The sequence below is a fragment of the Psammomys obesus genome, unplaced genomic scaffold (assembly GCF_907164565.1).
Source record: "Psammomys obesus unplaced genomic scaffold, mPsaObe1.curated_primary_1811, whole genome shotgun sequence".
Lineage (NCBI taxonomy): Eukaryota > Metazoa > Chordata > Mammalia > Rodentia > Muridae > Psammomys > Psammomys obesus.
This window is the reverse complement of record NW_026592325.1, coordinates 885260-899638: the sequence shown is the minus strand read 5'-3', so window position 1 is coordinate 899638 and position 14379 is coordinate 885260. Positions and strand designations below refer to the sequence as shown.

The 14379-nt window shown below is 44.8% G+C and overlaps 4 protein-coding genes across 6 annotated transcripts in view; 3 read left to right on the top strand and 1 right to left on the bottom strand.

The window, feature by feature from the left end:
• Positions 1 to 2: 2 nt before the first annotated feature.
• On the top strand, positions 3 to 6682 carry Med31 (mediator complex subunit 31). Its single transcript, XM_055613113.1, has 4 exons — positions 3 to 336; positions 1433 to 1510; positions 1760 to 1856; positions 6324 to 6682. Exons 1-4 carry the CDS (start codon positions 309 to 311, stop codon positions 6514 to 6516), a joined length of 396 nt encoding a protein of 131 aa, XP_055469088.1. The 5' UTR covers positions 3 to 308; the 3' UTR covers positions 6517 to 6682.
• A 1439-nt stretch (positions 6683 to 8121) lies between these two features.
• On the bottom strand, positions 8122 to 10398 carry Txndc17 (thioredoxin domain containing 17). 2 transcript variants are annotated; one of them, XM_055613114.1, is made up of 4 exons: positions 10117 to 10398; positions 9555 to 9636; positions 9097 to 9172; positions 8122 to 8494 (listed from the first exon to the last, which is right to left on the bottom strand). In XM_055613114.1, the coding sequence occupies exons 1-4, from the start codon at positions 10259 to 10261 to the stop codon at positions 8426 to 8428; spliced, it is 372 nt and encodes a 123-aa protein (XP_055469089.1). In that variant the 5' UTR covers positions 10262 to 10398; the 3' UTR covers positions 8122 to 8425. The 2 variants fall into 2 exon arrangements, with proteins under 2 accessions (XP_055469089.1, XP_055469090.1); XM_055613115.1 differs by lacking the exon at positions 8122 to 8494 and adding an exon at positions 8608 to 8779.
• A 161-nt stretch (positions 10399 to 10559) lies between these two features.
• Positions 10560 to 14379, top strand: part of Kiaa0753 (KIAA0753 ortholog) — a 51889-nt gene continuing 48069 nt past the window's right edge. Inside the window, exon 1 of one of the 2 annotated variants that reach the window (XM_055613111.1) lies at positions 10560 to 10655. The gene's annotated coding sequence lies outside the window, so the exon portion shown is untranslated. Of the gene's footprint in view, positions 10988 to 14379 lie in introns of both variants that reach the window. The other variant, XM_055613110.1, reaches the window with a different exon arrangement.
• LOC129681211 (collagen alpha-1(I) chain) lies at positions 10994 to 13935 on the top strand. The gene has a single exon (XM_055613108.1). The coding sequence runs from the start codon at positions 11016 to 11018 to the stop codon at positions 13902 to 13904; it is 2889 nt and encodes a 962-aa protein (XP_055469083.1). The 5' UTR covers positions 10994 to 11015; the 3' UTR covers positions 13905 to 13935.

The window sequence follows — 14379 nt, the reverse complement described above, 5'->3', positions numbered from 1 at the left end:
GCCCAAGGCTCATCCTGTGTCTCCCGGGGAACGGTGACGTCAGCGCGGCGTGTGACGTCAGCGTAGGCAGCGGGACCCAGAGACTGGCAGACTACGAGGTTCTTCGGCACGCCCGGCTCGATACCTGCGCGCGCAGCCGACCCCACCCGCAGAGACGGGCGGGGCCTCTGGCCTCATAATAAGGCTGTCCCCGCCCTCGTGTCCCAACCTGTCCCGCGACCGGAAATAGAAGCCGTGGCTTCCGGATCCTCGCTTACCATTGGAGGCTGCGGTTTGGTCCGGTTGGGTAGTGTTAGTGCCTTCTTGTTATGGCCGCGGCCGTCGCTATGGAGACAGGTGCGTTGTGCCTTGCACCCCGAGTCTTCACCGAGGGAACAGTCCTTCGCCCGACCTCTTCTCCCGTTTCCCTTTTTCTGCGCAGTGTATCGGGCTTAACTCGTCTTTAGAGTTGGGACCGGCGGGGAGAAGGTGGCGTCCCCTCGGAGTATGGCCCTGAGTGAACATCTTTACTCCTGGGTTGCTCAAACCCTTCCTCCCCTGGCTCCCGGGGCGGGGCGGGGCGGGGCGGAGCTGAGGGGGTGTACTGGAGTCTTCAACTGTCTGTTCTTTGGAGCTTCTTCCGTGCACTTGCCTGGAATGTCCGTAACCTGAGTATCATTCTAGTGCGGATCACCGACCTCGCTCCGGTGTTAAATCAGTTTGCATCTTGCGTTCTGTTTTTAAATAGCACTTTGTTTTTGCTTACTGTATCACTGTTAGTAGTTGTGGTTATAACGCATTAACAGGGGACGACCGCACTACTTTTACGGACTGTCCAGTGATTTTAGCTAACGTCCTTCCATAGAGCTCTGCAGGTAGTAAATATCCATCCCATTTATTTTCCTCAACGAACTTTAGAGGATCTCTTTACTGTTCTAATTTTGGAGACAGGGTCTCACTATGTACTACCGGCTGGCCCGGAACTCCAAATTAGGCTGTGCTGGCCGTGAATTCACAGAGACCCGCCTGCCTCTGCCTCTCAAGTGCTGGGATTAAAGGCTTGTTTTGTTTTGCTTTAAATCAGGCTCCGCTCTTAAATTTTTAAAAAAGTCTTTCCTGCACGTTCGAATTTATTTCATACACACAACCTCAAATTTCCTTCAAAGGAAGTCTCTTCCGCACTTTGATATTTGTTTATAAATTCATATTACATATGTATGCTTATCTATTGGGGGAAGGTGCATGCCCAGGTCAGAGGACAACTTTCAGGAGTCAGTTGTCTTCCCGCAACCTTGTGGGTTCCAGGCATCTAGCTCAGGTCATCAGACTTTGCTGCAAGCACCTTACCTGCTGAGCTGTCAAACCTGTGGTTTATTTTTGTTTCACAATTAATATTTGTATAGTGACATTTATTTGGGGTGATTTTTTTTTTTTTAACTGTCTTTTCTCCTAGATGATGCTGGAAATCGACTTCGGTTTCAGTTGGAGTTGGAATTTGTGCAATGTTTAGCCAACCCAAATTATCTTAATTGTAAGTTGAGTATATCATTAAGTAGCTAGCTGTTGATGATTTCTGACAGAAGAGATGCAATTTGTAATAGCATTTACCTTGATATGTTTGAATGGGGTTTTACTTGAGCTGTAGGTATTAACTGACGAGTTTTTAAATTCCTTGTGTTTTGGTGGTACGGTTGTTAAGAAGAGCTACTTTATTTTAGAGATTACAAGTCAGTAGTCCAGCAGTTGTTTGATATAAAGATTGTTTCTTTATGCCTTTCAGTTCTTGCCCAAAGAGGTTACTTCAAAGACAAAGCTTTTGTTAATTATCTTAAGTATTTGCTTTACTGGAAAGAACCAGAATATGCCAAGTATCTAAAGTAAGTTTAATTTTTATAATCCTAAATGTGTATATATTTTATTATAAATACAAAGCACTGATATTTAGCAGTTTTCTGTGTCAAAATGGAAAACTATATTTTGAATCTTTCTGCTTTTAGTTAAAATAAGATGCTGTCATCTCTTACTTGGATTATTACAGTACTCACTTATTTCTGCTATCATTCTTACCTCACGCCCTTCAAATGAAGCCAAACAACTGTCTACGTGGAAGCAAGCTTATTCTCTTAGTAATATAAGTCAGAACATGCCACTTCTGTTCATTTTGATAAGATCTAGTTAACTGTTTTTAGGAGAGTTATTATTAGAAAATTATAATGTCACAGACCTGGGTATTGAAAACCTTAGCCACCTTCAAGTTCAGCCTTTGCAGCAGAGTTGTTGAGAGATGATTATCTTCGCTCTGGTTGGAGGCTTTCGCTGAGCATCTGTCAGCTCTATTAGAGCAGTTTATTCCATTGATAGGTAGAGGATAGATAGCTGTTCCTTATCTTGTGATCAAATAGACTCTAAAGCTCTAACCTGTTTGTAGGTGTTTTTTTTTTTTTTTTCCCTGTTAATCTTTGCCCTCTTGGAGATAACAGCTATAGATGTATAACCTTCAAGAGATGTTGTGAATTAACCCGTGTTGGGCAACTTCATTATACTACACATGGTTTTAGATTTTTAAAATAGTTGCCCAGATGGGAAGGTTTTATGTAACAGATTTCTCTTGGAACTTGGGAAGAGTGGAGGCCTTCATTTTCCCTGGGTCAGCAGCTGGTTGCAACTGAGAAAAGCTGTCGCTTTCAGACTTCCCAGCATGTGGCCTGCTTGTTGATAGCTAGTACATGCAGCAGCTGTGTTTCTCTCGCATGTCTGTTCTTAGGTGCTTTCATTCTTTCTTTTTCTTTTTCTTTTTCTTTTTTTTTTTTTTTTTTAGTGTCACAGTTTCCAGAGTTCTCAGGAACCTTTAGTTATGTGGCAACTCAACAAAATAAACATAGGCCAGGCAAAGTGGTACATGTCTTTAATCCCTACACTTGGAAGAAGCAGGAGAAAATCTGAGTTTGATGCCAACATGGAATATGTAGTGATACCCTGGTTTAAAAGAACATAATTTGGGGATGGAATAGTTAGAGAGATGATTTTGTGCTTAAGTGCGCTTGCTGCTCTTGCAGGTTTGGTTCTTAGCACCCAATGACAGGTCACATGTCTCTGCTATAAGTTCTGATGCCTTCTGGCCTCTGAAAGCACTGCATACACATGGTACATAGACACAGGCAACAAAAGCCCGTGCAGAGGAAATAAAAATAATTTTAAAAACAAACTAAACATAGGCATTTGGGTGTGGGCAGGGTACTATAGACCACATGGCATTTCTCTTCCTCATGACAATTCAACATAAGTTATTTCCATGAATTGAGTGCTGTTACTTGTCTCCTCTGTTTATGTCTTATTTTTTTAAAAGCAAAATGTCTTTCCATTTGTATCTCCTCTATTTCATCCTGTAGACTTAAGAGTTAGTGTGCTGTAGCCTCTTAGAATGTGTCTAATTCCTTGTTCTGTAGTCTAATGTATTGCTACATTATTGTCTAAAAAATTGATAAGGCACTGTCTAAATTTCAGTTACTGAGTAAATGCTACTTGAGGCCATTTTCTTGCTGATCCATTATTTTGCACACAAAGAAACTAGAATGCCACCTTCCTGATACTCAGAGCTCAGTCAGATGTACCACTGGGAATTAGCCAGTGTAGTGGGAATAGAGCATTCTGAGCTAAGCTACCAATAATTACAGCAGCTCTTTATTTGGAATATAAATAATAAGCCTTTACTGAAAGGGGAAGCATAGCATTGGCTTGCAGTGGCAGCCATAGCCACTTTCACCCTTACCCAATGCCCCCTTCTCATTTTTATCTTATTACTTTCTCATCCTCCCTCCTTTTAAAAGCTCCAGGACAAAATTATTAACATTTATAAGAAAAATATCCTAGTGCAAGTAAGCTGTAAAAATTCTACAGCTGCCCAAAGGAGAAAAAGGAAAGGAGAAGGAAAAAGGCCTTTCCTCTTGAATTAAACTATTATGGAGGACAGCAAGATGGGTGGGGAGGGAAGCCAAGTATGGAAGCCCAAAGTGTTAGGGAAGGCATGCTTAGCATAGAAATGGGAAGAAGGAGAGAGAATGTTGCACTTTCTCTTGACTTTTCTGAGTATTTGCAAAAGGCAGTCAAAAACTGCATTGGAATGAGATTGCCAGGATCCTCATTTTGATAGGGTATTAATATTAGTCTACTCTGTAGTCTGCAGACCCCATTAGATTCCATTGTTCTACTGATGTCTTGTATCTACTGAGTCATCCACTTTAGGCTTATATGCTACATTTTATCATCCTCTCTGCTTAGTCTTGAGTTCCTTGTCCACTTCCCATTCCCTACTCCCCACTCACTCAAGCTCTTTTTGTTTCTCATCCTCACTCTGACCAAACAAAGACTTGCTACTGTTACTTTGTCCTTCTTGGTTTGTCATAATCCAGTCAGATGAAGTCTGTTTGTCCCATTTGTGATGCTAATTTTGATCCATAGTTAGGTGGTGCCTTCCAGTTTTCCTCACATCAAATTACTGTTTTTCTTTTATGTTTAATATATGACTTGTGAGGAAAATACTTTGAGACTACATAGGTATCAATTTTACCCACTAATTTCAGCATTTTTTTTAATCAAGTAAGCTTAAGGTTAGCCTGCAAAATAATGGGTACATCATGACACCTTCATACATGTGTCATTATACTCTGCTCTCATTTATTCACTCCCTATTTTAGCATTATTGCAGATACTTGCCTCACTGTTTTTACTGAGGAATTTTCTAATTCTGTAACAAGGAAAAGCATTCCCATGTTATTTACTCATTCAAACATGTATATGAGAGTCAACTTTTGTTTTCAAGCACACCAGAAGAAGACATCAGATCCTATTACAGATTGTTGTGAGCCACCATGTGGTTGCTGGGAATTGAGCTCAGAACCTCTGGAAGAGCAGCCAGTGCTCTTCACTGCTGAGCCATCTTTTGTCAGCTCCCAGAGTCAACTTTTGGATTGTTTTTATCCAGTGATTTCTCAGTTCTAATTATTCCAGCAGAATTGCCTGCTGGAACATCTTTAGATTGGATCTTGTGTATCTCTGGCATATTCCTATCCATGTCTAGCACTTCTTTTGATGTATTCTGCATCCATGCTATACTTTGTCCATCTTAACCCTGAAATAAGTTGTTTCAAGGAACTCAGGAAAGTAATATTTGAGAACGAAGCTCTGGAGACTTTTAAGTATACTCATTGATATTACAGTGGTTTTTTTTTCTAGGCCCTATACATACAAAGCTAGGAACTCCATGTGTGTTTATATATGCACACATACATTTATGTGTATTTCTGTGTGTCCATGTGTTAAAAGCCCTGAGGATGAACTGGAGAGGTAGGTCATAGGTTAAGAGCACTACCTATTCTTCCAAAGACCCAGGTTTGATACCCAGCACCCACATGGCTGCTCACAACCATCAGTAACTTCAGTTCTAGGGGCTCTAGTGCCCTTTTCTGACCTCCATGGGCACTGTGTGTTTGTGATGTATAGACTTACATGTAGGTAAAACACCCATAAACATAATTTTTTTAAAAAGGCCATGAAGACATACTGTTTGCAGTTCCAGCTCAGTGACACAGCATTTATGCTTCCTACCCATCTCCTTTTTAGATAACCAAATATTTGGCTTCTTTTTACCTTACTGTACTTATTTGCTCAGTCCTAGAGTATACATGATTTCTTGGTATAATCCCTGTGGAAAATTAGAGCACTGTATTTGTTCATGGTTTATTTTGGAGGAGGGATCTTGCAGTGTGACCCTCAAATTCAGTACTAAGTTTCCTGAATACTGGGAGTACAGGTGTGTGCACCTAGAAATGAATATGGTTCTGTGGAGTTAGTTGATTCACTGAAATAAAGGTTACCCTTTTATAGCTTCTGATGGAAAACCAATAGCTATTTATTAACATATTATTTTCGAAGTCTTCAGAGCCAGTGCAATACCTCAGTGGATACACATGCTTGCCTGTAAGCCTGATGACCTGAGTGTGATCCCTAGGATGCTCATGGTAACCTCCAGAAGTATCCCATGACATGTGCTCACTCTTCTTTCCACACAAACACTAAATGAATGAATGAATGATTTAGGTTAAAAAGTATTCATATTCCTAACTTAGAGAACTAGATGTGTATGGTTTATCCATCAATTTTGACCCTGGCTTTGTTATCTTGGGCAATTTATGTAAGGTTTCTGAACTTTAATTTTCATACTGTTCTAAAATAAAATGGTGGGAGTGACATTTCAAACATGGTAGGCTTGAGATCATTTTTCGGGAAGTATCTGAATTAGAATTTGGATGCCTAAATTGATAATTAACTTATGAACTTAAACCCAGGTACCCTCAGTGTTTACACATGTTAGAACTGCTCCAATATGAACACTTTCGAAAGGAGCTGGTGAATGCTCAATGTGCGAAATTCATTGATGAACAGCAGATTCTACATTGGCAGCACTATTCCCGGAAGCGGATGCGTCTTCAGCAAGCCCTGGCAGAGCAGCAGCAACAGAATAACACAGCAGGAAAATGAAAAGCTGGGACAGACCAGGCTCTTAGGACATGTATATAATGTATTGCTATTGTACAACACAGAAGATTCTTCTGCCTGCCTTTACTGTGGTAGCACTCAGAACCATTAATGTTATTTTTGGATGGCAAATCTTTTGTTGTTAATAGATTATTTTTGTTAAACCAGGCTTGTTGTACTTTGATTTCTCTGGGGACTTGTATATTTCAATTGCATTTAACAGAACCAAGTAAATAAGAATGGAAATGTTAGGTGTTTTAGAGCAGTTTAAGAACATGGGGGTGACATACATGGGGTGATGATCTAAGGTGAGATCAGCTGATTCACTCCTCCTGTTTTCAGGAGAGGGGACTGGAGTCACGGGTCTCTAAATCAGAGTAGGAACTACATGAAGGTTTCTTTTTGCAGGAGAGAACACATTCAGTTGTTCCCTGCTTTGTAAGATAGCTGAGCTAATGGTGGCAGGGAAAGGCTGGTAGTTAATGACTGACTGGACATTTGTCCTTAGCAATGAGCCTCAAATATCTGTCTCTGGGAAAGTTAGCATATTTTTGACAAATACCACAAGTAGGCACTGTTTTAAAACACTTCTTTGAATTCTCTTTTAATCTATTTCAGAAAGGTTTTATGTGTGTTTGCTTGTGTATATGTGCACCCTGTGCTGGTGCCTCAGGAGGCCAGTTGTGGAGGACATCAAATCTCCTGGAATAGATTTGAAGGTTGTGAGCCACTATGTGGTTCCTGAAACCAAACCTGGATCCTCTGCAGTAAGAACTGTTAACTACTGACCCATCTTTCCAGCTCTAGTTTTATCTTTTCTTGAGACAGGGTCTCAATTTGTAGCCTGGGAACTTGCTATTCTTCCACGTCTATCTCTTGAGTACTAGGCTTAAAGACAGCTTCTAGGCCTGGCTCACATGTTCCCCACTCCCGTAATTTTATGTGAGTGAATGTTTGGCCTACATGTATGTCTATGTACCACTTGCATGCCTGGTGCTCCTAAAGGCCAGAAGAGTGTCAGATCCCCTGGAACTGGAATTACAGTTTTGAGCTGGCATGTGGGTGCTGGGAATAGAACCCATGTCCTGGAAGAACAGCCAATGCTTTTAACCACAGAACTACCTCTTCAGTCCACATTCTTATTTATATAAAATAGTTGGGTTTTCATTTGTGACAAGGTCTGGTTCTATAGTCTACCCTTGCCTCAAACTTGTGATCTTGCCTCAGCCTCTAAAGTGTTTAAGATTACAGGTGTGTGTCACTATATGCCTAACACAATTCTTGTTTGAGGAAATTGAGATTTAGACAGTAACTTGCCTATAGCTAGGAGAAGCAGCCTGTGTCACCCCAAGAGAATCATATTTTAGACATTTGTGAAACAAAACTGCCTGAATTAAGCATATGAATCCATGTGTCTTTTCTAAATGCCTTAGTGAAGTTCTATATTTCAAAAGCAGAAAAGGGGTTTGCAAATACACAGAATGCCTAACTGCTGCAGATTTGGCAGTTACTTTTTATCTTCAGTATTTCCTCTGAGCTACTTATTCCTACCATATTGAAGACTTATTTTACTCAAACCTTTTAGATAGCCATTTGTAACAAAACTAATTGGAGATTTGTATTAATTCTTTATTGTTTAGACATACACTGATTTTAATGTCATTTACTTGTCAATTCAAAGCAAGTATGTGGCTTCTTTTAAGCAAACCAGGAAAGCAAGACACAACTGCAAGTTATCAATTTTTGTTTGTTTGTTTTTGTTTTTCCAGACAGGGTTTCTGTGTAGCCCTGGCTGTCTTGGAATTCATTCTGTAGACCAAGCTGGCTTAGAACTCAAGGATTCCCTGCCTCTGCCTCCTGAGTGCTGGGACTAAAGGCGAGTGGCTCCACTGCTTAGGGAAGTCATCAAATCCTAATCTTCGGAGAATATCATCTCTACGAGGTTGGCCTGAAGGCACTCAGACTCCACAAGTTTTTGCGGCTGTAAAAAGAACAAGTTTTCACATTGCTATGAACGTTAATAGGGGTGGAATGAATTCTACTTTGAATGACAAACTTTTGAAGTCAGAAATTACACCATCAGAAACTACCAACTAGTTATAACAAGTTTTATTAAATAGTTAGGATATTTGTCTTAAGATGAATCATTAAAACACTTGGCCTGCAGGACCTTCAACTTCCATACCAGGAAGTCCCATAGACGGAAAACAGAGAGCAAGCTCAGTGCCATCTCTTTCAACTTTAATTTAAGATCCTAGGGGCAGGGCTAAAATAAAGGGAGAGACCTTTTAAACCTGAAAAAAATGGATTTGGAAAACATTGATGTGGGTGTTTTAGGGAATGAGTCAACTTTCTACTGGACGAAATCTTAAAAGTTGCTGAAAAAACACCCCAAACACTAATGTCTGCATTACTAATAGTTCATTGGGATTGGTGGAAGAATGGACTCCCAACTTGTGTGTTTCTGATGCACTGAACAATAGTGTGATGTTGGAAATTAAATGTCAAGATCTTTTCAAAGATGACTTAAAACAACTTGAGTTTTAACGACATTATAGCCACAACATAAAGGTAGATACTTACTGTTCCATATTTAAGGAGTGTAGGCACTGCAGTTAATTTTAGTTTTTGTCTGAAGTCATTATTTGGGTCTTTCCAGCTGTTCCAAAGGGAAAAAAAGAATGAAAAATACTATTTGGTTTATTACAATTTACTCAACAGTTGACCTATATTTAGCATATTAGAAATCATTGCTTTTGCTAACATTTAAACATTTTGAGGACTGTGACTTGACATATCACCCTCTGCAAAATTTACATTTAAAGTGTGGCTTAGCTAAAACAAATGTAATGTCGATAGAATTCTGAACTTTCCAGATCAAATTAATTATTTGAACATTAAGTTTGAATTAAATAACTGTAATTGTTTGGCTTATCAGGCATCACCTAAAAAACAGTCTGAGCAATTATCTGAGGTTCTTTACACCCAACTTCTTAATAATCTAGGACATGTCTGGAGATACGGTATACATAATCACTTACTAATCTCTGTCTCCTACTTGGCAGTAGATGAACACGCAGTCTTCAGTAACATGCTTCAACCCCTCTCGAACGACTGGCTCAGCTTTTTAAAAAAGTTCAAAAGGAATTACACATTAACTGCGATAGCCCGCGCCCTGCCCTCTCCTCCCCTCTACCATCCCCAGTCTTAGACTTTAACCCGCAGTAAGATCGAGGATGTTAATTAAAGTCGGGTGTTCTCTTCTGGACCCTCGTTAAGACACATTAACTCTCAACTCTCGTTAAGAACATCAGAAAGCACACATAATTGCTAACGGAAAGACTAACATGAGTCCGGTCTTTGTCACGAGACACTAGTCGTTTGGAGAACTGAGAATTTTAAAGAACCAGGTTCCAAGATCTGAGTCCATGATAAAAATGAGGGCTACCCTTGGCTGGAGCTAATAACTTAACGAGAACAAAGGGGACGGCTCAGACTCTTCTGCGGGTCTATGAGACCAAGATCCTCACCTCTTCCTCTACAATCCCGCTCTCTGGCTTTAGCAGGGCCCTTCTGCGCAGCAACCCTCAGTCCCGGTCTCACCTTCCACGCAGTCCGGACACCAGCTCTTCCCTTCAGTATCCTTAGAACCGCTGAAATAGGCGAAAATGGTCTTGCCTTGGTGCTCCTTCACAGCATTATCAAACTCTTCGAAGCCGGACACGCTAACCTCGTTAAAGGTGGCCATGGGTGCAGCCCAGAGAGGTGCAGTCCCAAGGCGGGATGTGCCTTAGGGTCCCGCCGCCTCAAGGCGGGGCCCAAGTAGGGCGTGGACAAGTTTCCGGGTGGGCGGTGCCACCGGAGAGGAGCAGTGCGGTGCTACGGGAGCCTCGATGGCCATAACTCACTAGGACTGTCCTTTTGGTCTGCTGGAGTTTCTTTTTGGCGCCAGCTCCCTTTGGATTTCTGTCTTTGTCCCCACTCTGGCCTCATGGTGTTCACCTTGCTCCTTAAATGGCTCAGGAAACTCAACCGCTCCCAAGCAGCCCTGCGCCTGTTGCCATGGCGACCGAACGAGCGGCCGGAAGCGAGGCCTAGCTTTGGGTCGCCTGCCTGTCTCCTGGTCGCCGCGCCCAGACCAGGTGGGCTCGGGAATTCTGGGAAGCTGCGTTAGAAAGCGGGGACAAGTGAGAGAAGACTTTGTCCCGGGCTTGCCTTGCAGCTTCGCCCCTCCAATTACCATTCCATTTGTCAGACTTTAGGGGAGCCAGGGCTGGGGCGGTGTCGGGGACTGGGCGGAGGTACGGAGAGAGGTAGGAGGCAGAAAGGCAGCGAGGGCCGGATTCGAGTGTTGTGCGTGCGTGTGTGGTGCACGCTGTCTAGGGGAACAGGTGCAAAGACAGCGTGCCCGAGTTTGCGTTGGGAAAAGGAATTTTTCAGGAGCTGCGAGCCGGGCACGGGGACCTTTGCCAAGGTTGCGCGGGTGTACGCTGCCAGCGAAGATGCCGCTTCGTTGCGTGGGGGCTGGCAGGTCGCGGCGGGGTGTTCGCTCCCTGTGGGCGAGGAAGTGGTGTGCAGGGCTGTCCGGAGGCTTTGTAGTGAGGTGCCGGGCGAAGTCTTCAGTGCGGGGAACGCGCTGTGCAAACATAGGGAGGCTGCAGGATGGTCGGCGGCCTTTGGGGAGGAGGACTACAGAGCCGGCAGGCCCCCCTGGGATAAACAAGGCCTTTGAGAAACCTGGGACTGCAGGCTCGGTTGAAGCAGCAATGGACCCCAGGGCAGTGTGGGTGAACGGGGCTGTGGGCCAGCCTGAGGTGGTTGGGCCTGCTGGGTCTGTGTGGGTGACTCGATCTGGGAAGGAGGAGCCAGACCATAGGAGTCCACCAAACTGTGAGAAAAATGGTTGTCCAGGAACACTTGGCCACGAGAGCATCCTCGAACTGTGGTTGAAGGTGCAGACTATGAGGGTAGCTTCAGGATGCTGGGAAAGAAGCAGAGTGGAGCTCCATCCTCATCCTGAGGGAGAGGAACCAGTCGAAAAGGGTATTCCTGGGAGAGCTTCCTGGGTAGAGACCAGCCAAGGTGATGTCACAGGACCCTGGGTGAGAGGACATGCTAGGGCATTCCCCCAGACCTCAGGAATGCCCTCAGCTAGGGGAACAGGGGCAGGTTGTGGGAGAGTCTCCATCTTCTGTAGGCAGGGACAAGCTGGGAAGACGCCTCCTGCTGTGGGTGAGCCTGGGATAGTGGAGAAGGTAGGCTGTGCTGCCTTGGGCCCTTGGGAAAAAAGACAAACCGTGGGAGTGCCCGAGGCCATAGGATGGTCTGAGGCCTTAAAAAGGCCCAGAGCTGGGGAAGTGAGGGAATATTTGAGTACCTCAGGTCTGTGTGGGGGAGGGCAGTCAGTACAGGTTTCTGGGGCTCTGGCAGAAGAAGCTGTGTATGGGCATATGTTATGGGAAAGGGAGCAAATTGTAGGGAATTCTGATGCATTGATGGTACTGCCCAGGGCTATGGAAGATGAAACTATCCCCCAGGGGGTCCAAGGGTTGTGGCAAAGGAGACAAGAGGTGGAAGATGTAGGTTCTGGGAGTGTTCCTGGCCTGAGAGCCATAGGGCAGCCTGTAGGAGTATCTTGTGCTAGAAAAGGGGGAGCTAAGTTTGGAGGTGACCCAGGGCCATGGGGAGCTATGCAGGCTGTAGAGCTATCTCCGTCTGGGGAGCAGGAGGCAGGTTCTCAAGATGTCCAAAGCATGTGGGGTAGAGAACGGGCAGTGGGAGCATCCATAGTTTTGGGGAAGGAGGCAGATGATGCAGGTGTTCCAGGACTGTGGGGAACAGGGCAGCTGCCAGGCTTGCAGACTGTGGTGATACCAGGAGATAGGGAAGAAGAAACCAGCTATGTCTCAGGCTTTGGGGAGAGGCAGCAGGCTCTAGGGTCTCCTCTGGCTGAGCCATTACCAGGACCAGTTATGGAGGAGACACACAGTAAAAATCTCCCAGGCTTTTGGGAAAGGCGGCAGATCATGAGGGAGCAAGAGGCTCAGGAGCCTGCAGCTTTAGGGATACTTGGGGCTGTGGATCAGGATGCTAGTTGTGGGGGTCCCTTATGCCTATGTGGGAGGAGGCAGGCTATGGGATTGATTGAGACAGAGGTGATGCCAAAACACAGGTGTGCTACAGAAGGAGTACCCTCAGCTCTGGGTGTACCTGTTGCCTTGTGGATGTGTCAGGAAAGCAGCTCTGCAGATGGTATGAACCTGCCAGAAAGAACTCATGCTGCCTCTGGGAGGCCCATGGCTCCTGAGGAGTGTTCATCTGTGGCAGAGGATGCTGAGTCTGGGTCTCTCCCAGGTTCATGGGGAAGGAGACCAGCTATTGGGGTTCCCATGGCTCCTGAAATACCTGGTTCTATGGAGGTAGAGGCTGGCTCCAGAGGTTTCCCAGACTTGTCAGGAAGAACACAAACTGTAGGTATAGCTGCAATTGAAGGGGTAGCACCAGCTGGGGTGGGCATGGCTCCCAGGGTATCTAGTTCTGTCAGGGAGCACATTAGCTCTAGGAGAGTCTCAGACTCCGTAGGAGGTAGGCCAGTTACAGGGGTGTCCATGACTTTGGGACTCCCTTTGTCCACAGGGGATGAGATACTTTCTGAGAGTTTACAAAGAAGACAGTCTGCCATGATGCCTATGGCTAGAATTGCCACAAGTATGGGAGTGCCCACAGCTTCTGGGCTCTTTGGAACTCACAGGGTGGTGGACAGTGGCTATGGAAAAAGCTCAGGGATGTGGCAAAGAAGACAAATGACTGAGGTACCTGCTGCTGCCAGAATCTCTAGCCTTGAGAGGGAAGCAGGCTCTGAAGGTGTCTCTGCTCTGTGGAGGGTACACAGTGGAACAGTTTCTGAGGCAGTGAGGGGGCCTTTGCATCAGGGGATGATTGCAGCTGTTGGGGTTCCTGTGGTCGGACATGTACCTGCTACAGTGTGGATGACTGGGTCTCCTGGAGAGGAAGCAAGTGTAGGTGACTGTGACCTAAAGGGGGTTACAAGACAGTCCATTGAAGGAATAAGGGCATCAGGGGAGGAAACAGGGAGTAGAGGGATCCTGGGACTTGCAGGGAGGGGCCAGGCTATGGGGGTGTCTTACGCCTGTGAGCTTGGTGGCAGGATGTGGGGCAGTCCAAGGTCTGCAGGGGAGGATACAACCTATGACAGTTTTCCCAGAGTATCTGCAAGGAAAACAACTGTGCTGGCAGTTTCAAAGGAGGACATAGGCCTTGGCCATTTCAGAGGTGATCTGCAGGGGAATGGGAGGAGAGCTATGGAAGGAGTTCCTGAAGCTGGAGTGAGAGAGAATGATTTGGGAGAGAGGGGAGAGGAAGGATTGTGAGGCACCTTCCAGTAGATATGCAGAAAGCATTTGAAAAATGCCCTGGGGTTCTGAGAGGGAAGAGGTTGGGCAATGGTTTGTCTTGGGCATAGGTGAAGGAACAGGGATATGTAGGGACCTCATGACTCCTGGAGAGATACTTTCTGACAATATCACAGGATGTATAGGGTAACAAACTGGGAGACTTTTGGAAAGATAGGGAATGCATTACAAGGGGAGGACTATCCCAGGACTCTATAGCAGAGTGGTGAGGGGTGGGTGTCCCTGGACTTGTGTATGAATGTGTGTGTGATTGGTGACTTGAGGTGTACAGTCCCAACTCTGGAGCTCATTCTGTGGCTTCAGCTCTAGCCCTGTGGTGCTGGCAGGCCAGTTGGCATTGCCTTACTTATGTGCCTTCCATCTGCTTCTTGGATCATGTCTTTGTAGCTTAGAAGCAAGGCATCTTGTACAACTGTTTTTATGTTCCTGCAAA